Consider the following 21,312-nt stretch of genomic DNA (forward strand, 5'->3'; position numbering starts at 1 on the left):
ATGTGTAGAATTGCAGAAAATGAGCCCCAATGTTTGTTTTTTTCTCTCTGCCAACAAATCAACTCATTCATTGAATCAGATGGCTCATTCATCACAAAACTGACTGTTATTGCCAACTGTTTTAATGATTTATTCTTTGGCAAGATTAGCAAACTTTGACATGCCAGCAACAAACGCTGACACTACACATCCAAGTATAGCTGACCAAATTATGAAAGACAAGATTTGTAATTTTGAATTCCATAACGTGAGTGTGGAAGAAGTGAAAACATGATTGGTGTCTATCAACAATGACAAGCCACCGGGGTCTGACAACCTGGATGGACAATTAGATGATAATAGCGGACGAAATAGCCACTCCTATTTGCCATATCTTCAATTTACTTGAAAGTGTGTGCCCTCAGGCTTGGAGGGAAGCAAAAGTCATTCCGCCACCTAAGAATAGTAAAGCCCCCTTTACTAGCTCAAATAGCCGACCAATCAGCCTTTTACCAACTCTTAGTAAATTGCAATTGGCTCAGAACAGGGCAGCACGTCTGGCCCTTGGATGAACACAGAGAGCAAACATTAATAATCTGCATGTTAATCTTTCCTGGCTCAAAGTGGAGCAGAGCTTGACTTCATCACTACTTGTATTTGTGAGAGTTATTGACATGTTGAAAGCACTGAGCTGTCTGTTTAAACAACGAGCACACAGTACTACATAGAGCCATGATTACATGGAACTCTATTCCACATTGGGTAACTGATGCAAGCAGTAGAATCAGATTTTAAAAAACAGATAAAAGTACACCTTATGGAATAGCAGGGACTGTGAAGCAAACACAAAAACATAGGGGCTGACATGCATACACACACGATAACATATGCACTATACTCACATGGATTTTGTATTCTACATATGTGGTAGTGGAATAGGGGCCTGAGAGAGCACATCACACGATAACATACGCACTATACTCACATGGATTTTGTATTCTACATATGTGGTAGTGGAATAGGGGCCTGAGAGAGCACACTTAGTGTGTTGTGAAATCTGTTATGAATGTAATGTTTTAAAATTGTAGTACTGCCTTAATTTTGACAGACCCTGCCTCGGCAGCATCTTATGGGGATCCATAATAAATACAAATACAACTCTGAGTTTATTAGTCACATGCACAGGGTCGCAGATGTAATTGCAGGGTACAGTGAAATTCTTATGTTCCAAGCTTCAATAGTGCAGGTCAAAGAGATGTGAGTGAAACAATAATAGTAATAATACTAAGTAAAATAATATAATTAAAAAATATAACACGGCATATACTGGATATATATATATAAATATATATATATATACACAGTTGAAGTCGGAAAGTATTCAGATCCTTTGGCTTATTCCACATTTTGTTATGTTACAGCCTTATTCTAAAATTGATTCAATTCTTTTTCCCCTCCTCAATCTACACACAATAGCCTATAATGACAATGTGAAAAAGTTTTTTTTTAGAAATGTAGGATTAGAAATTTAAATCAGAAATAACTTATTTACATAGGTATTCAGACCCTTTGCTATGAAACTCAAAATTGAGCTCAGGTGCATCCTGTTTCCACTGATCATCCTTGAGATTTGATTGGAGTCCATCTGTAGTAAATTCAACTGATTGAACATGATTTGGAAATGCACACACCTGTCTATAAAACGTCCCACAGCTGACAGTGCATGTCAGAGCAAAAGCCATGAGGTCGAACAAATTGTCCGTTGAGCTTCGAGACAGGACTGTAATCGAGGCACAGATCCGGGAAGGGTAAACAAACAACAACATCTGCAGCACTGAAGGTCCCCAGAACACAGCGGCCTCCATCCTTCTTAAATGGAAGAAGTTTGGAACCACCAAGAATCTTCCTTGAGATGGCCAAGCGACCAAACTGAGCAATGAGGGAGAAGGGCCTTGGTCAGGAGGTGACCAAGAACCCGATGGTCTCTCTGACAGAGCTCCAGAGTTCCTCTGTGGAGATGGGAGAACCTTCCAGAAGGACAACCATCTCTGCAGCACTCCACCAATCAGGCCTTTATGGTGGAGTGGCCAGACAGAAGCCACTCCTCAGTAAAAGGCACGGCAGCCCGCGTGGAGTTTGGCAAAAGGCACCTAAAGGACTCTCAGAACATGAGAAACAAGATTCTCTGGTCTGATGAAACCAAGATTGAACTCGGTTCAAAACAGATGGCTCACAAGTCCTCAACTGGCAGCTTCAATAAATATTATCCGCAAAACACCAGTCTCAGCGTCAATAGTCAAGGGGCGACTCTGGGATGCTGGCCTTCTAGGCAGGGTTCCTCTGTCCAGTGTTTGTGTTCTTTTGCCCATCTTAATCTTTTATTTTTATTGGCCAGTCTGAGATATGGCTTTTTCTTTGCAACTCTGCCTCGAAGGCCAGCATCCCGGAGTTGCCACTTCACTGTTGACGTTGAGACTGGTGTTTTGCGGGTTCTATTTAATGAAGCTGCCAGTTGAAGACTTGTGAGGTCTCTGTTTCTCAAACTAGATACTCTAATGTACTCGTCCTCTTGCTCAGATGTGCACTGGGGCCTCCCACTCCTCTTTCTATTCTGGTTAGGGCCAGTTTGTGCTGTTCTGTGAAGGAGTAGTACACAGCGAGATCTTCAGTTTCTTGGCAATTTCTCACATGGAATAGCTTTAATTTCTCAGAACAAGAATAGACTGACGAGTTTCAGAAGGAAGCACTTTGTTTCTGGACATTTTGAGTCTGTAATTAAACCCACAAATGCTGATGTCCAGATACTCAACTAGTCCAAAGGCCTGTTTTTTGCTTCTTTAATCAGACAACAGTTTTCAGCTGTACTAACATAATCACAAAACTGTTTTCTAATGATCAATTATCCTTTAAAATTATAAACTTGGATTAGCTAACACAACGTGCCATTGGAACACAGGAGTGATGGTTGCTGATAATGGGCCTCTGTACGCCTCTGTAGATATTCCATAAAAAAATCCTCCATTTCCAGCTTCAATAGTCATTTACAACATTAACAATGTCTACACTGTATTTCTGATCAATTTGATGTTATTTTAATGGACAAAATACATGCTTTTCTTTCAAAAACAAGGACATTTCTAAGTGACCCCAAACTTTTGAATAGTAGTGTATATAAACTCAAGAAGAAACTTCCCTTTTTCAGGACCTTGTCTTTCAAAGATGATTCGTAAGAATCCAAATAACTTCACAGATCTTTGTTGTAAAGGATTTAAACACTGTTTTCAGTGCTTGTTCAATGAACCATAAACAATTAATGAAACATGCACGTGTGGAACGGTCGTTAAGACACAAACAGCTTACAGAAGGTAGACAATTAAGGTCAAATTTCGGAAAACTTAGGACACTAAAAAGGCCTTTCTACTGACTCTGAAAAACACCAAAAGAAAGATGCCCAAGTTCCCTGCTCATCTGCGTGAATGTGCCTTAGGCATGCTGCAAGGAGGCATGAGGACTGCCAGGGCAATAAATTGCAATGTCCATAATGTGAGACGCCTAAGACAGCGCTACAGGGAGACCAGACGGATAGCTGATCATCCTCACAGTGGCAGACCACGTGTAACAACACCTGCACAGGATTGGTACATCCGAACATCACACCTGTGGGACAGGTACAGGATGGCAACAACAACTGCCTGAGTTACACCAGGAACGCGCAATCACTCCATCAATGCTCAGACTGTCCGCAATAGGCTGGGAGAGGCTGGACTGAGGGCTTGTAGGCTTATTGTAAGGCAGGTCCTCATCAGACAACACTGGCAACAACGTTACCTAGGGGCACAAACGTGCTCTTAAAAAGTAAAAAGTGCTCTTCAGTGACAGGTCGTGATTTTGTCTCACCAAGGGTGATGGTCGGATTTGCGTTTATCGTCGAAGGAATGAGCGTTACACCGAGGCTTGTACTCTGGAGCGGTATCGATTTGGAGGTGGAGGGTCTGTCATGGTGTGTCACAGCATCATCGGACTGAGCTTGTTGTCATTGCAGGCAATCTCAACGCTGTGCGTTCCAGGGAAGACATCCTCCTCCCTCATGTGGTACCCTTCCTGCAGGCTCATTATGACATGACCCTCCAGCATGACAATGCCACCAGCCATACTGCTCGTTCTGTGTGTGATTTCCTGCAAGACAAGAATGTCAGTGTTCTGCCATGGCCAGTGAAGAGCCTGGATCTCAATCCCATATACACGTCTGGGACCTGTTGGATCGGAGTGCGAGGGCTAGGGCCATTCCCCCCAGAAATGTCTGGGAACTTGCAGGTGCCTTGGTGGAAGAGTGGGGTAACTTCTCACAGCAAGAACTGGCAAATCTGGTGCAGTCCATGAGGAGGAGATGCACTGCAGTACTTAATGCATCTGGTGGCCACACCAGATACTGACTGTTACTTTTGATTTTGATCCCCCATTTGTTCAGGGACACATTATTCCATTTATGTTAGTCACATGTCTGTGGAACTTGATCAGTTTATGTCTCAGTTGTTGAATCTTGTTGTTCATACAAATATTTACACGTTAAGTTTGCTGAAAATAAACGCAGTTGACAGTGTGAGGAAATTTATTTTTTTGCTGAGTTCATAAGCATCCGGATTAGTGTCCCGTTCCTTGAAAGCGGCAGCTCTAGCCTTTACCTCGGTGCGGATGTTGCCTGTAATCCATGACGGTGGCTGATGGATCACTGGTTCGGGGCCCCGCTTTCGACCTTGTGGAGGATCTGTCGACGTGCCCTTGAGCGGGGCGTTGGCCCTGGTTGCTTCTGTGTGTCGCTCTGGATGGGAGTCTGTTGGATGACTCCCTCTCCTTTTGCTCTATATAGCCACACATGATTTGAGACCTTTTTGTTCCATTCTTGGACTTCACTGTTGTCCACTACTTTTTCTGGCTAACTGTACTCGACTTGCTTTCAGCTAAAAAAGACACTTCTGCTTCCGCCATCTCCCCGTGCCACCTATCACCCCAAAGAACAGTGTTGCAGTTCGGAAAGTGGAGGCTTTTATATATTTCAAAATGGCATCCTGTTGGTCAGATTTTTTTCCGTTTACCATTCACATCATGTTTTGTTTTCTATGCCCATTGTGATTGGTCCCTGAATCTAGGCCAGTTTGAAATACATAAACCCTCCTTCAGTTCTTGGTCTGTAACACCTTGAGTTGATGATGACGGCTTCAATGTGCGCTGCTCAAATTATACAAATGTAACAACTCTTAGAATACGTAGAATTTTGTTAGGCGCACAGTGCTACCAAATCAATCAAATGTATTTATGAAGCCCTTTTTACATCAGCAGAGTGCCTTTACAGAAACCCAGCCTAAAACCCCAAACAGCAAGCAATGTCGATGTAGAAGCACAGAAAAACTACCTAGAAAGGCATGAACCTTGGAGGAAACCTAGAGGGGAACCAGGCTCTGAAGGGTGGCCAGTAGTATTCTACACCACTACCAAATCAACATTTCTAATCACAGCAAGAATAGTTAGGAGCATATGCAACCAAAATGGTGTTGATTTTATTTTTGGGCTATTCAACTTAGTTTCAACAAAAAAACAAAAAACTGAATTTTACACACCACTTCTCTGTATGTGGAGTTCTCCCTATAGCGCTGCATCTCAATTATTTGGGGGGAAAAGTGCGTCCTGTAGATGACACAGCCCTTCATCCTAAATCGAGGTGCACCGTGGCTTACCCTGTTCTCATACTCCAGCCTCTCTGTGAGCTGTTTTTATGTGTGTGTCTCAGGAAAGTGGGAATAAAGGGTGTGAGGGGAGAGAACAATGTCTTACGGGTGAACCAAGGTTAAGTTTTGTAGCATGTAGACTTTGTTGAACTGATCCTCTTATATCCCTTTATATCCTCACCTCTAACTCTCCTGTTCTGTGTCCCGTGTCCCCTCCTGCAGAGCAGTTCCAGTGGGTCTCCCAGAGGCACCGGGGTTACCCCTTTAGCGGCACCATGTATGTGAACAGCCTCATCGCTGCTAGGATCAGCTCCTGCTGTGAGTACCGCTATGCCCTGGGCTTCCAGCAGGGCAAGAAGAGCTGCTTCAGACTCACTTGGCTGGCTGGAGGGATGCCCTGCTATAGGTGAGCATTCAACCCATAGATAGACAATATATTGATATTTTATATATGATTCAACCTCTCTCAGATGATGGAGTAAGACTAAAAATGAATATCATGTCAGCTCAACTTCTTCGCTTACAAATTATTGTCAGTTTAGGTAAGCATGCAACCTAGTTTAAGCTTATTTATAGCCATTTGTTTGATTTTTCTGTTCGATTTCTCAAACAATAAACACACACAAAGCCAAACAAGCAATAAATAGTCAGTAGAAATTGTTTATATATGATGAGCTATTTCTGCTTAAAGGGATATTTCGGGATTTTGCCATGCTAGCAGATACCCATAGACTTCCAGTCATTGCGCTAACACTATTTAGCATTGGCTCGCAAACCTACCTCTAACTTCCTTCATACAGAGACATAAAAATGGTATCCACTAGTTCATCTGACTCTGGGGAAGTAGATAAAGGGCCTCATTGCCAAAATCCCGAAGTATCCCTTTATCCTCATAGCCTCCACATCAATGTCACCGTTAACCAAAGCCCTGGCTATAACAACGTTTGATGTTTACTATAAAAACCTGAACACAGACTGACAGAAAGTGAGAAAATCCCTGCCCATGTCTTATGGCAGTGAGCAATGACCTTTACCCACTGTGTTCCTATTGACCGACCTACAACAGGAATGTTACAAGTCACGTTCAAAATGTATTTTTCATTATTTTCAGATGTACAAGTTTCCGAAACAAATACAGCTCCTACCAGCAGCTGAACAATGGCACACAAGAGAACCTCAGTCTGCCTCCAGACCAAAACCCTGGCAATGGTATAAAGCACAGAAATGAAGGGCTGTCTCAAAGTCATCAACTTTCCTACTCATTCATCAACAATTCCTGTTTTTAATGTTCTGCGTGGTCCTCATTTCAGAAACAAACCCGCTGCCTCTCAGAAGTCTCTGTTTGAGCATGCTGTCGGCTATTTAAGAAGCAAAGCACAGCAAACATTTTGAAAGTTATTTATTCAATAAATTGTTCTAATAGCATGCTATGTGTATGAATGGATTAGATATCTAGTCCCCCACTAAGTTACTTTTTTTTTAATCTGCTTTGATACTACTTCAAAGGAACGTGCTGAATTTTGAAAACTCGTACAATACTCCAAACTGGTAACACTGTAGTCTTAGATTCAAAACCTTTCATTGTGTATTCATTTTGTTTGTAGATATCTTTCACCACACAGCCATTTATCCAAAACACAGTTTCACTGTGAAATATAACGAGAACATTAAACTATTCACCAAAACACAGCATAATGATATCTTCGCAATTGAGTTATTTTTTTAACAACAAGTTAATCCAATAGCACAAAATGTAAGATACTGTACATGTTTAAAAATTGCCCTTTGAATGTCGTATGCTACAGTACTATAAATTACAGTACATTACACTATTTTTACATTAGGGAATACACTTGCACTACCCATTACAATTGACTGAACATCACTGTTCCATGTGTGATCGAAGGTTAGATCATTGAATGTAATCCAATGGGAAAAAAAACGAAAGAAACAATGTTTAAGCAGGCACGAGTTGGCATAAAGCTTGTCTTGATCATTTGGCCACAGGTTCTCATCATGCACTTGGGGAAAACATTTTGGCATGGCGAATCCAAGCCTGACATACAGTAGGTCTGGATTGAAATCATTGCATGCCTCCATCCATCGCCTGAAGGAGGGTTGTACGCTCATGAGGATAGCAATCATGCATCTTCCACCTCTATTGTAATTGTGTAGTGTACTTGTGAAAATAGTACCAAAGCGATAAAAGAAAACTGTATTTGTTACATACGGTATGTTTACATTTCCAGTACAGTACATTGTATGATGGCGCCGGAGAAGATGGCTGACGTTTTACATGCTCCTAACCGAATTTGTTTTTTGTTCGTTTTTTTCATTGTTTGTAACTTATTTTTTTACTTATTCTGTACATAATGTTGCTGCTACCATCTCTTATGACCGAAAATAACTTCTGGACATCATAACAGCGAATACTCACCACGGACTGGCAGAAGCTTTTTTTCCCCATTAAATGAGTCCGACGAGCCCGAAGTGAAGGACATACTGCTTTCCTGGGAACAGGCTCAAATCCCCGTCATTTGCATGAAGAGAAAAAAGAGGACTGAGGTCGGGCTGCCTTCTGAGAATTCTTAGGCGATCAAATAAACGCCCACTTCCTTCCGTTCTACTAGCTAACATGCAATCATTGGAAAATAAAATCTACAACCTACGAGCAAAAATTAAACTACATAAAAAACTGTAATATCTTATGGTTCACGGAGTCGTGGCTGAACAATGACATTATCAACATACAGCTAGCCCTTGTATTGGCAGGATAGAACAGCGGTGTCTGGTAAGACAAGGAGGGGCGGACTATGTATATTTGTAAACAACAGCTAGTGCACGATATCTAAGGAAGTCTCGAGGTTTTGCTAGCCAAAACCTCGAGGTGGTCCTGTAGCTCAGTTGGTAGAGCATGGCGCTTGTAACGCCAGGGTAGTGGGTTCGATCCCCGGGACCACCCATACGTAGAATGTATGCACACATGACTGTAAGTCGCTTTGGATAAAAGCGTCTGCTAAATGGCATATATTATTATATTATTATTATTATTATATTAGGTGGAGAATATTCATCTGTATTTTTCGTAGCTGTCTACATACCACCACAGACCGATGCTGCCACAAAGACCACACTCAGTGAGCTGTATTCCACCATAAGCAAACAGGAAAACACTCACCCAGCGGCGGCACTTCTAGAGGCCGGGGACTTTAATGCAGGGAAACTTAAATCCGTTTTACCAAATTTCTATCAGCATGTTAAATGTGCAACCAGAGGGAAAAAACTCTAGACCACCTTTACTCCAGATGAGTACAAAGCTCTTCCTCACCTTCCATTTGGCAAATCTAACCATAATTCTATCCTCCTGATTCCTGCTTACAAGGGACAATTAAAGCTGGAAGCACCAGTGACTCGGTCAATAAAAAAGCGGTCAGATGAAGGAGATGCTAAGCTAAAGGACTGTTTTGCTAGCACAGACTGGAATATGTTCCGGGATTCAAGGCACTTAACCCACTGTTCCTAGTCCGTCATTGAAAATTAGAATGAGTTCTTAACTGACTTGCCTAGTTAAATAAAGGTCAAATCAATAAAAAATATATATATATTATTCCGATGGCATTGAGGAGTACACCACATCGTCCACACAGTAATTGTACGTACATACCCCAACCAGAAGCCATGGATTACAGGCAACATCCGCAAAGGGTAGAGCTGCTGCTTTCAAGGAGTGGGACTCTAACCCGGAAGCTTAGAAGAAATCCCGCTCTGCCCTCTGACGAACCATAAAACAGGCAAAGCGTCAATACAGACTAAGATCAAAGATCAAATCGTACTACATCTGCTCTGACACTCGTCGGATGTGGCCAGGGCTTTCAAACCTTTACAGACTACAAAGGGATGCACAGCCGAGAGCTACCCAGTGACACGAGCCTATCAGACAAGCTAAACTGCATCTATGCTCGCTTCAAGGCAAATATCACTGAAACATCTCATGAAGCATGAGAGCACCAGCTGTTCCGGACAACTGTGTGGTCACTCTGTCCGCAGCCGATGTGAGCAAGACCTTTAAACAGGTCAACATTCACAAGGTTGCAGGGCCAGATGGATTACCAGGACGTGTACTGCAAGCATGCGCTGACCAACTGGCAAGTGTCTTCACTGACATTTTCAACCTCTCCCTGTCTGAGTCTGTAATATCAACATGTTTTAAGCAGACCCCCATAGACCCTGTGCCCAAGAACACTAAGGCAACCTGCCTAAATGACTGACCCTTAGCACTCACGTCTGTAGCCATGAAGTGCTTTGAAAGGCTGGTCATGGCTCACATCAACACCATTATCCCAGAAACCCTAGACCCACTCTAATTTGCATACCGCAATAACAGATCCACAGGTGATGCAATCTCTATTGCACACCACGCTGCCCTTTCCCACCTGGACAAAAGGAACACCGATGTGAGAATGCTATTCATTGACTACAACTCAGCATTCAACACCATAGTGCCCTCAAAGCTCGTCAATAAGCTAAGGACCCTTTGACTAAACACCTCCCTCTGCAACTGCGTCCTCAGTTCCTCAAAAGGTTCTACAGCTGCACCATCGAGGGCACCCTGACTGGTATGGAAACTGCTCGGCCTCCGACCGCAAGGCACTACAGAGGGTAGTGCGTACGGCCCAGTACATCACTGAGGCCAAACTTCTTTGCCATCCAGGACCTCTATATCAGGCGGCGTCAGTGGAAGGCCCTAAAAATTGTCTAAGACTCCAGCCACTATGGACTATTCTCTCTGCTCCCACACGGCAAGCGGTACCGGAGCGCCAGGTCTACTGTAGGATTCTAAACAGCTTCTATCCCCAAGCTATAAGACTCCTGAACATCTAATCAAATGGCTACCCAGAATATTTGCCCACCCCCCCCCACCACCTCTTTTACGCCACTCCTACTCTGTTATTATCTATGCATAGTCACTAATAACACTACCTACATGTACATATTACCTCAAATACCTCAACTAACCCGTGTCCCCGCACATTGACTCTGTACCAGTACCCCCTGTATATTGTCTCGCTATTGTTACTTTACTACTGCTCTTTTAATTACTTATTAATTTTATTTCTAATTCATATTCATATTTTTTAAACTGCGTTGTTGGTTAGGGGCTTGTAAGTAAGCATTTCACTGGAAGGTGAATTTGCGCCGCACGTGACTAATACAATTTGATTTGATTTGATCTCTGATCTTGTACATACAGTGCATTCAAAAGTATTCAGACCCCTTGACTGTTTCCACATTTTGTTACGTTACAGCCTTATTCTAAAATTTATGAAATAATTTTCTTTCCTCACCAATCTACACACAATACCCCATAATGACGATGCCCCCCCCCCCAAAAAATCACTGAACTATATCACATTTACATAAGTATTCAGACCGTTTACTCAGTACTTTGTTGAAGCGCCTTTGGCAGAGATTACAGTCTCGTGTCTTCTTGGGTATGACGCTACAAGCTTGGCACACCTGTATATGGGGAGTTTCTTCCATTCTTCGCTGCAGATCCTCTCAAGTTCTGTCAGGTTGGATGGGGAGTGTCACTGCACAGCTATTTTCAGGTCTCTCCAGAGATGTACTTTGCTCCCTTCATCTTTGCCTCGATCCTGACTAGATTCTCTGTCCCTGCCGCTTAAAAACATACCCACAGCATGATGCTGCCACCACCATGCTTCACCGTAGGGATGGTGCCAGGTTTCCTCCAGACATGACTCTTAGCAATCAGGCCAAAGAGTTCAATCTTGGTTTCATCAGACCACATAATCTTGTTTCTCATGGTCTAAGAGTGCTTTAGGTGTCTTTTGGCAAACTCCAAGCGGGCTGTCATTTGCTTTTTAGTGAGGAGTGGCTTCCGTCTTGCCACTCTACCATAAAGGCCTGATTTGTGGAGTGCTGCAGAGAAGGTTGTCCTTCTGGAAGGTTCTCCCATATCCACAGGGGAACTCTGGAGCTCTGTCAAAGTGACCATCGGGTTTGGTTTTCTGATATTCACTGTCAACTGTGGGATCTTATATAGACAGGTGTGTGCCTTTCCAAATCAAGTCCAACCAATTGAATTTACCACAGGTGGAGACCAATCAAGTTGTAGAAACATCTCAAGGAGTATCAATGGAAACAGGATGCACCTGAACTTAATTTCGAGTCTCTTCTTAAAGGGTCTGAATACTTATGTAAATAAGGTATTTATGGTTTTTATTTTTAATACATTTGCAAAAATGTTGATAAACCTGTTTTCACATTGTGATTATAGGGTTTTGTGTGTAGATTGATGAGGAAAAAAACATTTTTCATCCATTCTAGAACAAGGCTGTAACGTAATAAAATGTTGAAAAAGTCAAGGGGTCTGAATATTTTACAAATGCACTTTATATATATGGTTTAACTTACTGTGAAGTAAAATTATAATAGTCATCATCATAGTAGTATATTCAAGCATTTATCATACTTTTTATGTTTCTACTTTACAGACATACATTTTAATTACAATTGAAGTCGGAAGTTTACATACGCCTTAGCCAAATACATTTAACCAAATTTTTTTCACAATTCCTGACATTTAATCCTAATATAAAGTCCCTGTCCCTGACATGACATAACCTTCTGGAATTTTTAAAGCTTTTTAAAGGCACAGTCAACTTAGTGTATGTAAACTTCTGACCCACTGGAATTATGATACATTGAGTTATATGTGAAATAATGTCTGTAAGCAAGTGTTGGAAAAATGACTTGTGTCATGCACAAAGTAGATTTCCTTACCGACTTGCCCGAAACTATAGTTTGTTAACAAGAAATTTGTTGAGTGGTTGAAAAACTAGTTTTAATGACTCCAACCTAAGTGTATGTAAACCTCTGACTTCAACTGTATATTGTTCTCAAAATTTGTAGTAGACAAACCAGATGGAAAATCTATAGGTTTACCAAATGTTTACGTGATCATCAATTAAGAGCAGTCAGGTTATTAAGTTCGAGTAAAATGTCTTTTAGCAAAAAGACAAGACAATCATATAAAAAAGGTTGTGATAATTGTACTGTGAAAGGCAATTACTTTATTTAAAAAATCTTTATGTATTTCTTGATGAAACACTGATTTATTTTGGTGAAAAGTGACTGTATGATTTTGGGTTGTGTTTGAAACAACTGCCTCTTTGATGATCTGTTTTGAGTTTTGTACTAAGAGTTATGAAAATGTACCATATATACTGTACTTTGCACCAAAGTGATAAAAACTGTACCATAATAATACGTCTTCTATACAGGCACAGTAGTTGAATCTTGTCCCTCTGTTTCTCCCAGCCGAACCAGAAACCAAGCCAAAGAAGGCTGTGAGGAGGAGAACTAGGAAGAACCTGAAGGACGGGAGCACTGGCAGCTGGTCTACAGACACTGAAGATCCTGCTTGTACCAACGTGAAGAAGAACGTGAAGGCAAGGAAGCCCAGAAGACGCAAGAGCCAATCCCATCAGACAAAATACATTAAGGACACTGCCAATGAGAGAGAGGACAGCAAGGCTCCAGCAAATCACAGAGATGACAGCATGGCCCTGGTTAATGAGAGAGAAGACAGCAAGGGGTCAGGGTTCACAGGTGAGTGCGAGGACCTATCTCTGTCTGGCCCAGAGAGCAGAACACACCAGAAAAAGACCAGACAAGTTAAGAAGACCCCAGAGAAAGACAAAGACAATGCCAAGACCCCACAAAAAGAGTCCAATAACAGAGTCAACATCCCTGGTGAGTATTATTTTACTCTTTTCACCTCCTCTGTGTGTGTGTGTGTGTGTGTGTGTGTGTGTGTGTGTGTGTGTGTGTGTGTGTGTGTGTGTGTGTGTGTGTGTGTGTGTGTGTGTGTGTGTGTGTGTGTGTGTGTGTGTGTGTGTGTGTGTGTGTGTGTGTGTGTCATTCCTGGAGATGAGTGAATGGTTAATGGCAGAAGAGTCTGGCATCATGCTACCGTACTTTGAAGTTAAGATACAGATGACCCGCCATTAATCTTCATGAAGGTATTTCCATTTATGTACTTTGTGAGTTGGAAAGAAATTGGAACGAATCAGAGTGTTGCTTTTTAAAGATTCATTGCAGGATGAGGAAGCTCTGAGTAAGCAGAACGGGAAGAAAAATAAGGATTTGGGATCAAATGGGAAAAGCAGAAATGGGGAAAGACTGAAGGACTTCTATGAAGAATGTATGGAAATGAGCACTGGGCTGGACCTGAGCCCAAACAAACAGCACTGGTTCAAGGCAAACAGTGAGCAAATAAACCCCGGCTCAATACGGGCTGGTATACCCTCAGAGTACTTACTGTAACTGATATATATACACTGCAATACACATATCAATGCATTATCTAGAATATAAACCTAATATCCATGGTTTTCTGAATTGAGAATGATGAAGTGTTTCATGCTTACATCCACCACTTTTCCATTTCATCCAATCAGTGAACAGGTGGTGCATTATTTGTTTTCCATGTCTGTGTGTCCAGTACTGGAAAGGCGGCGTCTGGAGAAGAAGTTGTCATCTTGTCCCAACCCCTCGGGCTCAGATGTGGAGCTAAGTGAGGAGAGTGACAGTGCTCTGCACCCTGACAGGCAGCCAGGGGACCAGGACCGAGCTGTACTCAACTCGAGTCAAACACACATCTCAACGATAGAACAAGATCTACAGGCCCAGGTAGGCTACATGATGTGAAATAAACATGCTGTGATTATAGTAACTCTGTACACATACTTCTAGGAAGTGAAAATCAACAGAAACAAGCACCAGAAATAGAAATGGTGCTAATTTGTTGAGAACAGGTGTAGAAAAACCATTACAAGCTGCCCTTTGGAAGGTATTCCAAAATACACCTCATAATGACATGAAGCTAAATAGAGTACATTTACACAGTGCAGTTTGTCGTAGGGCATCTGTCTGTGTTTGTTAATGTGGGGTCAACAGGCGCTGGCCTCATCATCACCCTCAGATGATGAAGGAGCGTTCAGTTCAATCGCATCCATCATATGATCGATCACCTGATATACCATGCCGAAACATTCCACACAGTCTAGGCCGCTGCATGTGGACAGTGGCCAGACCATAACGTTAGTTTCTCAAGTTAGGTAGTGTCTCCCCCCTGTCTTTAGTGCCAGATCGGCAGGGTTTGCACTTTTGGGACTTTTCTATTGGTTCCATTGCAACAGGCAGATCTTAATCAAGCACAGTTTGAGTAAGTATTTTAAATACATTTCAAATAGTATTTGAACACAGGTCTGCTCACTCCATACCTACATACCTCCTTGGTCCATACCACCACATTCCCAGTCAGATACCTGTCTAAGACATTCCTCAGTTATCCTCACAGACAAACAGAAAATGTCTCGATCCTCTGCTCACAGATTAAGGGTCCAAAATCTGTTTAATATCGATCAAATGTGACTGGGGTGCCGACAGGAATCGCTGGATTTATTGAACTCTGTGCCAATATGAGGGATTCCTGTCTGAATTTGGAAAAGTCTCAGTATTACATCATTTTAGCCAGTAGATATGGATTGTAATTCCTCAATAGGATGTGACAGATGTATTTCAGAATGTGCGCACTGTAGAACCTTCCAAAACACATAGCTGCATGTCATAAGTTGATGATGAGTTCTGCTTATTCTCTAAATCATATAACACAAACAACCTCCGACAGATCTAATGACAAGTCTAAATAGAATAGGTATCACTGCCAACTCTCCTTGTCATCTCCCTAGCTGGACTCATCATGAGGGGGCTACTTTTTAATTCAATAGAATACATTTTTTTCTTCTCTGCTTTCATTGACATCTGTCTCTCTGTTTTTATCTCACATTACTTTTCACTGTCTTTATCTCTGTCTCTAGCTGGATGTGATGATGCAGGTGTTGAACACGTCTGACGAGGTGGAGCAGCTGGTGCTGAGGAACACAGGCTTGACAGACGCACTCTTACTGAGCCTGGCCGCAGCCCTGAAGAGGAGCGCCTCCGAGGTCACATTCCTCAATCTCAACCTCAACCACCTCGGACCCCAAGGGGCCCACATCCTCCTGGACCTACTGGGGGCCAAGCCCCAGGTCAAAGGACTGCTGTGAGTCACTGTGTGAGTGAGTGAGTGAGTGAGTGAGTGAGTGAGTGAGTGAGTGAGTGAGTGAGTGAGTGAGTGAGTGAGTGAGTGAGTGAGTGAGTGAATGTCTAGCCCCAGGTCAAAGGACTGCTGTAGGTGACATTCAAAGTCTTTGTTTAGCTCCAGCTTGTATGTCATATTCATAAATCGTTTTTTTTACATAAATTGTTCTGTGAAAGTTTCATGAGCCTTGGACATTGTGAATGAAGTTGACTTTTTGAAGATACAAGGTTTTTCCAGGAGGCCAATGTCATACTGTAAACCCATTTACACACAAGTGATCAGGACAAGTGTAGGCTCCATATCTCCCAAGAAGACCCTGCTGTGAGCCAAACCCTAGGTCAGAGGGCTGCTCTGACTGTCACAAAACCTTTGATGTTTAGTTCCAGCTAATATGTCATACCTTTAGCAACTATTGCTTGACCCATGGACGCACAAGCATACACGTTATATCTCTCAAGAAGATATGTCAGGTGAGAATGCCCTTCATCTATATTTTTCATAGGTGTCATTTTACCACTACAAACTGATGCTGGCACGAAGCCCGCACTCAACGAGCTGTATAAGGCCTTAAGCAAACAAGAAAATGCTCAACCTCTTCCTCGCCTTCCATTTGGAAAATCTGACCATAATTCCATCCTTCTGATTCCTGCTTACAAGCGAAAACTAAAGCATTAAGTACCAGTGACTCGTTCAATACGGAAGTGGTCAGATGACACGAATGCTACATGACCGTACTTACATATCACAATCAGAAGCCATGAATTACGGGCAACACCCACACCGTGCTAAAGGCTAGACTGCTGCCACTTTCAAGGCTGCCACTTTCAAGGACCGGGACAGTAATCCAGATGCTTATAATAAATCCTGCTATGCCCTCAGATGAACAAACAGGCAAAGCGTCATTACAGGACTAAGATTGAATCCTACCACACCGGCTATGACGCTCATTGGATGTGGCGGGGCTTGCAAACTATTACGGACCACAAAGGTAAACCCAGCTGTGAGTTGCCCAGTGATGCGAGCCTACCAGACGTGTTAAATACCTTTTATGCTTGCTTCGAGGCAACACTGAAGCATGCATGAAAGCACCAGCTGTTCCGGACGACTGTGTAATCACGCTCTCCGTAGCTGATGTGAGCAAGACGTTTAAACAGGTCAACATTCACAAGGCCGCAGGGCCAGATGGATTACTAGGACGTGTACTACGAGCATGCGCGGGCCAACTGACAAGTGTCTTCACTGACATTTTCAACCTCTCCCTGACCGAGTCTGTAGTACCTACATCTTTCAAGCAGACCACCATAGTTCCTGTGCCCAAGAAAGTGAAGGTAACCTGCCTAAATGACTAACACATCAACACCATCATCCCGGAAACTCTATTTCTTGAACTGTATTGTTGGTTAAGGGCCTGTAAGTAAACATTTCACGGTAAGGTGAAATGTTGTATTCAGCGCATGTTAGGTGAGCCACTTCAAAGAAAAATGAAAATGTTTGTTGGAAGTTGTGATTGACGGCTGATTCTTCTTCTTCTCTACAGCTTGTTTGGAAACCAACTGGGAGACCCTGGAGTTCTGACACTACTTAGTGGACTGGCTCAACTCCAGGAGATAACAACGAGACACCCAACATCACTACCATGGATTGAAGATCCCCAGGTCCAGGGCCAGAACCCGCTAACACACTCAGTTGTCCCCCTCCCTCCAACCACAAGGGGCACTCTCTACCCCTTTTCACTGTTGGAGCTGGACATAGGAGGAAACGGGCTGAGCAGCAATGGCCTGAGGATGTTGACATCCTACATGAGACTCCACTCAAGACTGCAGTACCTGGGGCTGGCCCGGACCACTGGTGCGGACCTAGAGGCATGGCGGGAGCTGTTTGACTCTCTGAAGGGAAACGTGACCCTCAGCCATATTATCCTGGATGAGAGTAACCTAGGAGACCAGGGAGCCAGGCTATTCGCTGACACGCTGAGAGCCAATCAGAGCCTGAGGCAGGTGGATCTGGACAGTAATGGGATTGGTGAGGTGGGAGGAAGTGAAATCATAGAGGCGTTGCTTTGTAGGACAGAGTTTCCGCTGAGACACCTGAGTCTGGAGGGGAATGGTATCAGCACCGGACTAATGGGTAGAATTCAACAGGAAGTGAGATTTAACTGACAGAAACATGTTTTTTTTTACATATTACAGAACTGGAATTTATCCAAAATGATGAACAAGGTAGGGCACAGCGCATAGCACAAAAGAGGAACAGTCAAAATAGATGTTGCGGAAAAGACTAAATAATATGGATTGTCTGACTATTTCTACACAAGATCAGCATTTAGCTACTGTACACGGGACTAGACTATTCCTCACTGTTAATAAATTACTTCTCACATCTATGTTGAATCATCTCAATTGGAGCTCAGTCAGTGTAAATTGCAGGTCAGTGGAATAAAACTGTAAAAACATTTGACTCTCTTTGCCAACTCACATGGAGGGCCTTTCCCTCTGCTCCTGGTGGCCCTGATTTAAATATCTTTGTAAAGCTCACAGACATGGCCATCAGCTCAGCAGGTAGGAGTGCGTTGGGATTTAGCTAGGCTGCTCTGTGGTATGGATGAGACGTCAGAGAAAAGCCCTGTAAAGTAAGTCTTTCTTCCCAGAACCTGTGGTGAGGCCAGGCCAGGATGTTTACCTTGTGCTATTTTCTTCCCACCCTGATTTATTCACAAATGCTGCCCTCAGGACCACACTCCCCTCCTTGTTGATGCTTGTTATTCCCTAAAGTTTAGTATTCCCCTGGAAAATTTGGAGAAATATCCATATCTCGTAACCATGGTGATGCAAACATGAAGTGGCACAATTAAACAGTACTTCCTATTAGATACTAATGTAAACATTTATTTATACAGTATCTACTGTATTTTTTTTAAAGGCAGGAAAGAAGAAAATCGAATAAAAAAATAAATATACCCATCACATAATATATCCATAATTGTGTTGACATAATGACCAAACGTGTTTTGCGTATGTTTGTGTGTATCAATGGAGAGCGAGAGGAAGAGAGAGGGAGAAAGAGAGAGAGGGAGGAAGAGAGGGAGGGAGAAAGAGAGGGAAAGACGGGAGAGGGCAGGGAGTTCTTCCAAGATGCAGGATGTTTGGTTTCAGTAGGAAATGCACTTGACAGAGCAGCCTTAGGTGGACTGAAGGTGGAGTCATAAGAAACACACAAAGTCACTTGTCTCTTCGAGTGAAATGAGATGGTGGATAGTGGGAACATGAAGACCCTGTAATACAACATTTTTGCCCAAAATAAGCTGCTGGTTCAAATATACCTTTTTCTTTCCTAAAAAAAAGACACAATGCTTTTATTATATGAGGATCAAGATTTGAGGGGAAAAAGTCACATACATGTGGGAGTGTTCAGAGGGGCACACATTTAGAAATGTTAAGTAGAGCATTTGGATATGCTTTACATTATAGGGTGCTATTTACATGGTATTTACCTCGAAATTACACTTTAAAATGGTTAACTGCTCAATAATTACCAAATAACTACTTTTAAGTGATATTTGAGCTTAATGGACATTAGGTAAATAAAGACTTGCAAAACTGTTTTTGCAAGGCACTAACTGTTTACTGTTTACAGTGTGGTAGAATTTTGTAAAACTGTATCTTCTATCCTCTCTATCTACATCTGAAATGTACACTATACACCGTATTTGAACGGTGAAAAACATATTCAGAAAAATATTTCATCTTAAATTCCTGTAACTAACAACTCAAATAAGAACTTTCAATTTAAAAAAAATGTCTACTTGAGGTTGAGAAGTCAAAAGAGGGTCATACCAGCAATGCTATAATAGAAAGTCAATTTGCATAGCCTTTTTACTAATCTCAACAATATTACAAAAATTACTTTAGGTCTGCGTCAATGGCTTATAGGGAGGTAAGCATTGTTAAATAAGGACTGATGTCAAAGTTGAATAATTGAGGGCAATTTTGTATGTCCAAACATATTAGATTACATTGAAATTAATGCATTTCCAAGTGGTGTATAGTACAATGTCCCTCAAAATGGTTTTCTTAAATTTCTAATGATCCAGACTACATTTTTAGATAAAGTGCAGTCTTGTATTACTATTCTATCGGCATTATTTTATAGCCCACCTTCAGTCTGAATAATGATTAATTGACCCCGTGGGTCATGAAATGTAGTTTAACCTATTTATGTTGCCTAATATAGTGTTGTCAACAATTCAAATCATATTTTTCACAAAAATAAAAAAAATATATATAAAAAATAAATGTAGCCTATTCTTAGTCCGCTGTACTTTCTACTCACATATGAACCGCTTGGTTGAGCATATCTTACAAAAAGTATTGCTGTTTACAATTTCTACACTTTCTACACTTCTACACGATTTATTATCATATTCCTGCTCTCCAAGATCTCTACTAACAGGAATGGTGCAATATTTATCTCTCACCAACTGAATTCCTGCTGTCTTTGGTGACTGATTTTGAGTTTCTTTACAGCCCCCTGGGCAACGCTAGAGTGCCACAACATTGAACTGCAGCAACCCAAAAGAATACAAGTTATGTTTTTTGGTGAAGGAGGGCTCGGGGAGTTGACCAATCAAGTTCAAGTGAAAAAAATAATAATATCCACTTCTAAATACATTGTCAAAACATGCTCTACCAACTGGTTGGGAATAGGGATATAGGGTTTAAATAGCTGTCAGTCAATAGATCATTGTCTCCGGTCTAAGAAAACAAACTTTTTACAAATCAAAAAGGGATTACTAACAACTAAGCCAAACCAGGTCATGTATAGCCTACTGTAATTTCAGTGTTCTCAGTCCTTCATAAGTTATACAATACTTCCTTTCAGAATCAAACGAAAACAAGCACAAAATGTAGGCTATCAGAGAGAGAGAGTCTTGGCTCCGGTATGGACCATGGTATTGTTCTTTGGACCAACTGACATACTGAGAATAACTGTAGAATGACTGTATTCGTCTGATCAAAGCTTGTCGTCATAGTGATTACCCCCAGGCTCAGGGTCAGGGCTGCTGCCAATAGTTGCTGTGTTGAAACCAATCCCTCTATCCCTCCATTCCTCCATGCTTCTGAAACCAATCCCTCCATCCTTCCTCTGTAGTCCTCCTCCCCTGGCTTGGTTTCCTCTCTGCAGCCCCCGATAAGAATCCTTTATGAGCCTCTATGTGGGCTGACAGAAGGATGGATGAGACTGACTGACTGACTGACTGACTGACTGACTGGTGCACCTGAAGATTACAGAGCTTAGCTGAGGACTTCAGTTAGCTCAATTGGTTAGCGTACAATAGCTCACACTGACAGGATGGTGTGGGAATAATTTTGGAATGTACACTACTGATCAAAAGTTTAATAACATCTACACATTCAAGGGATTTTCTTTATTTGTACCAAATAC

The 21,312-nt window shown here is 42.1% G+C and overlaps 1 protein-coding gene across 1 annotated transcript; it reads left to right on the forward strand.

Annotated features, from left to right (window-relative positions):
• The first annotated feature begins 15,613 nt into the window (after positions 1-15,613).
• On the forward strand, positions 15,614-18,253 carry LOC118394105 (ribonuclease inhibitor). The gene is made up of 2 exons (XM_035787358.2): positions 15,614-15,831; positions 17,408-18,253. The coding sequence occupies exons 1-2, from the start codon at positions 15,617-15,619 to the stop codon at positions 18,027-18,029; spliced, it is 837 nt and encodes a 278-aa protein (XP_035643251.2). The 5' UTR covers positions 15,614-15,616; the 3' UTR covers positions 18,030-18,253.
• The last annotated feature ends 3,059 nt before the right edge of the window (positions 18,254-21,312 follow it).

This window comes from Oncorhynchus keta, chromosome 14 (genome assembly GCF_023373465.1).
Source record: "Oncorhynchus keta strain PuntledgeMale-10-30-2019 chromosome 14, Oket_V2, whole genome shotgun sequence".
Taxonomy (NCBI): Eukaryota; Metazoa; Chordata; class Actinopteri; order Salmoniformes; family Salmonidae; genus Oncorhynchus; species Oncorhynchus keta.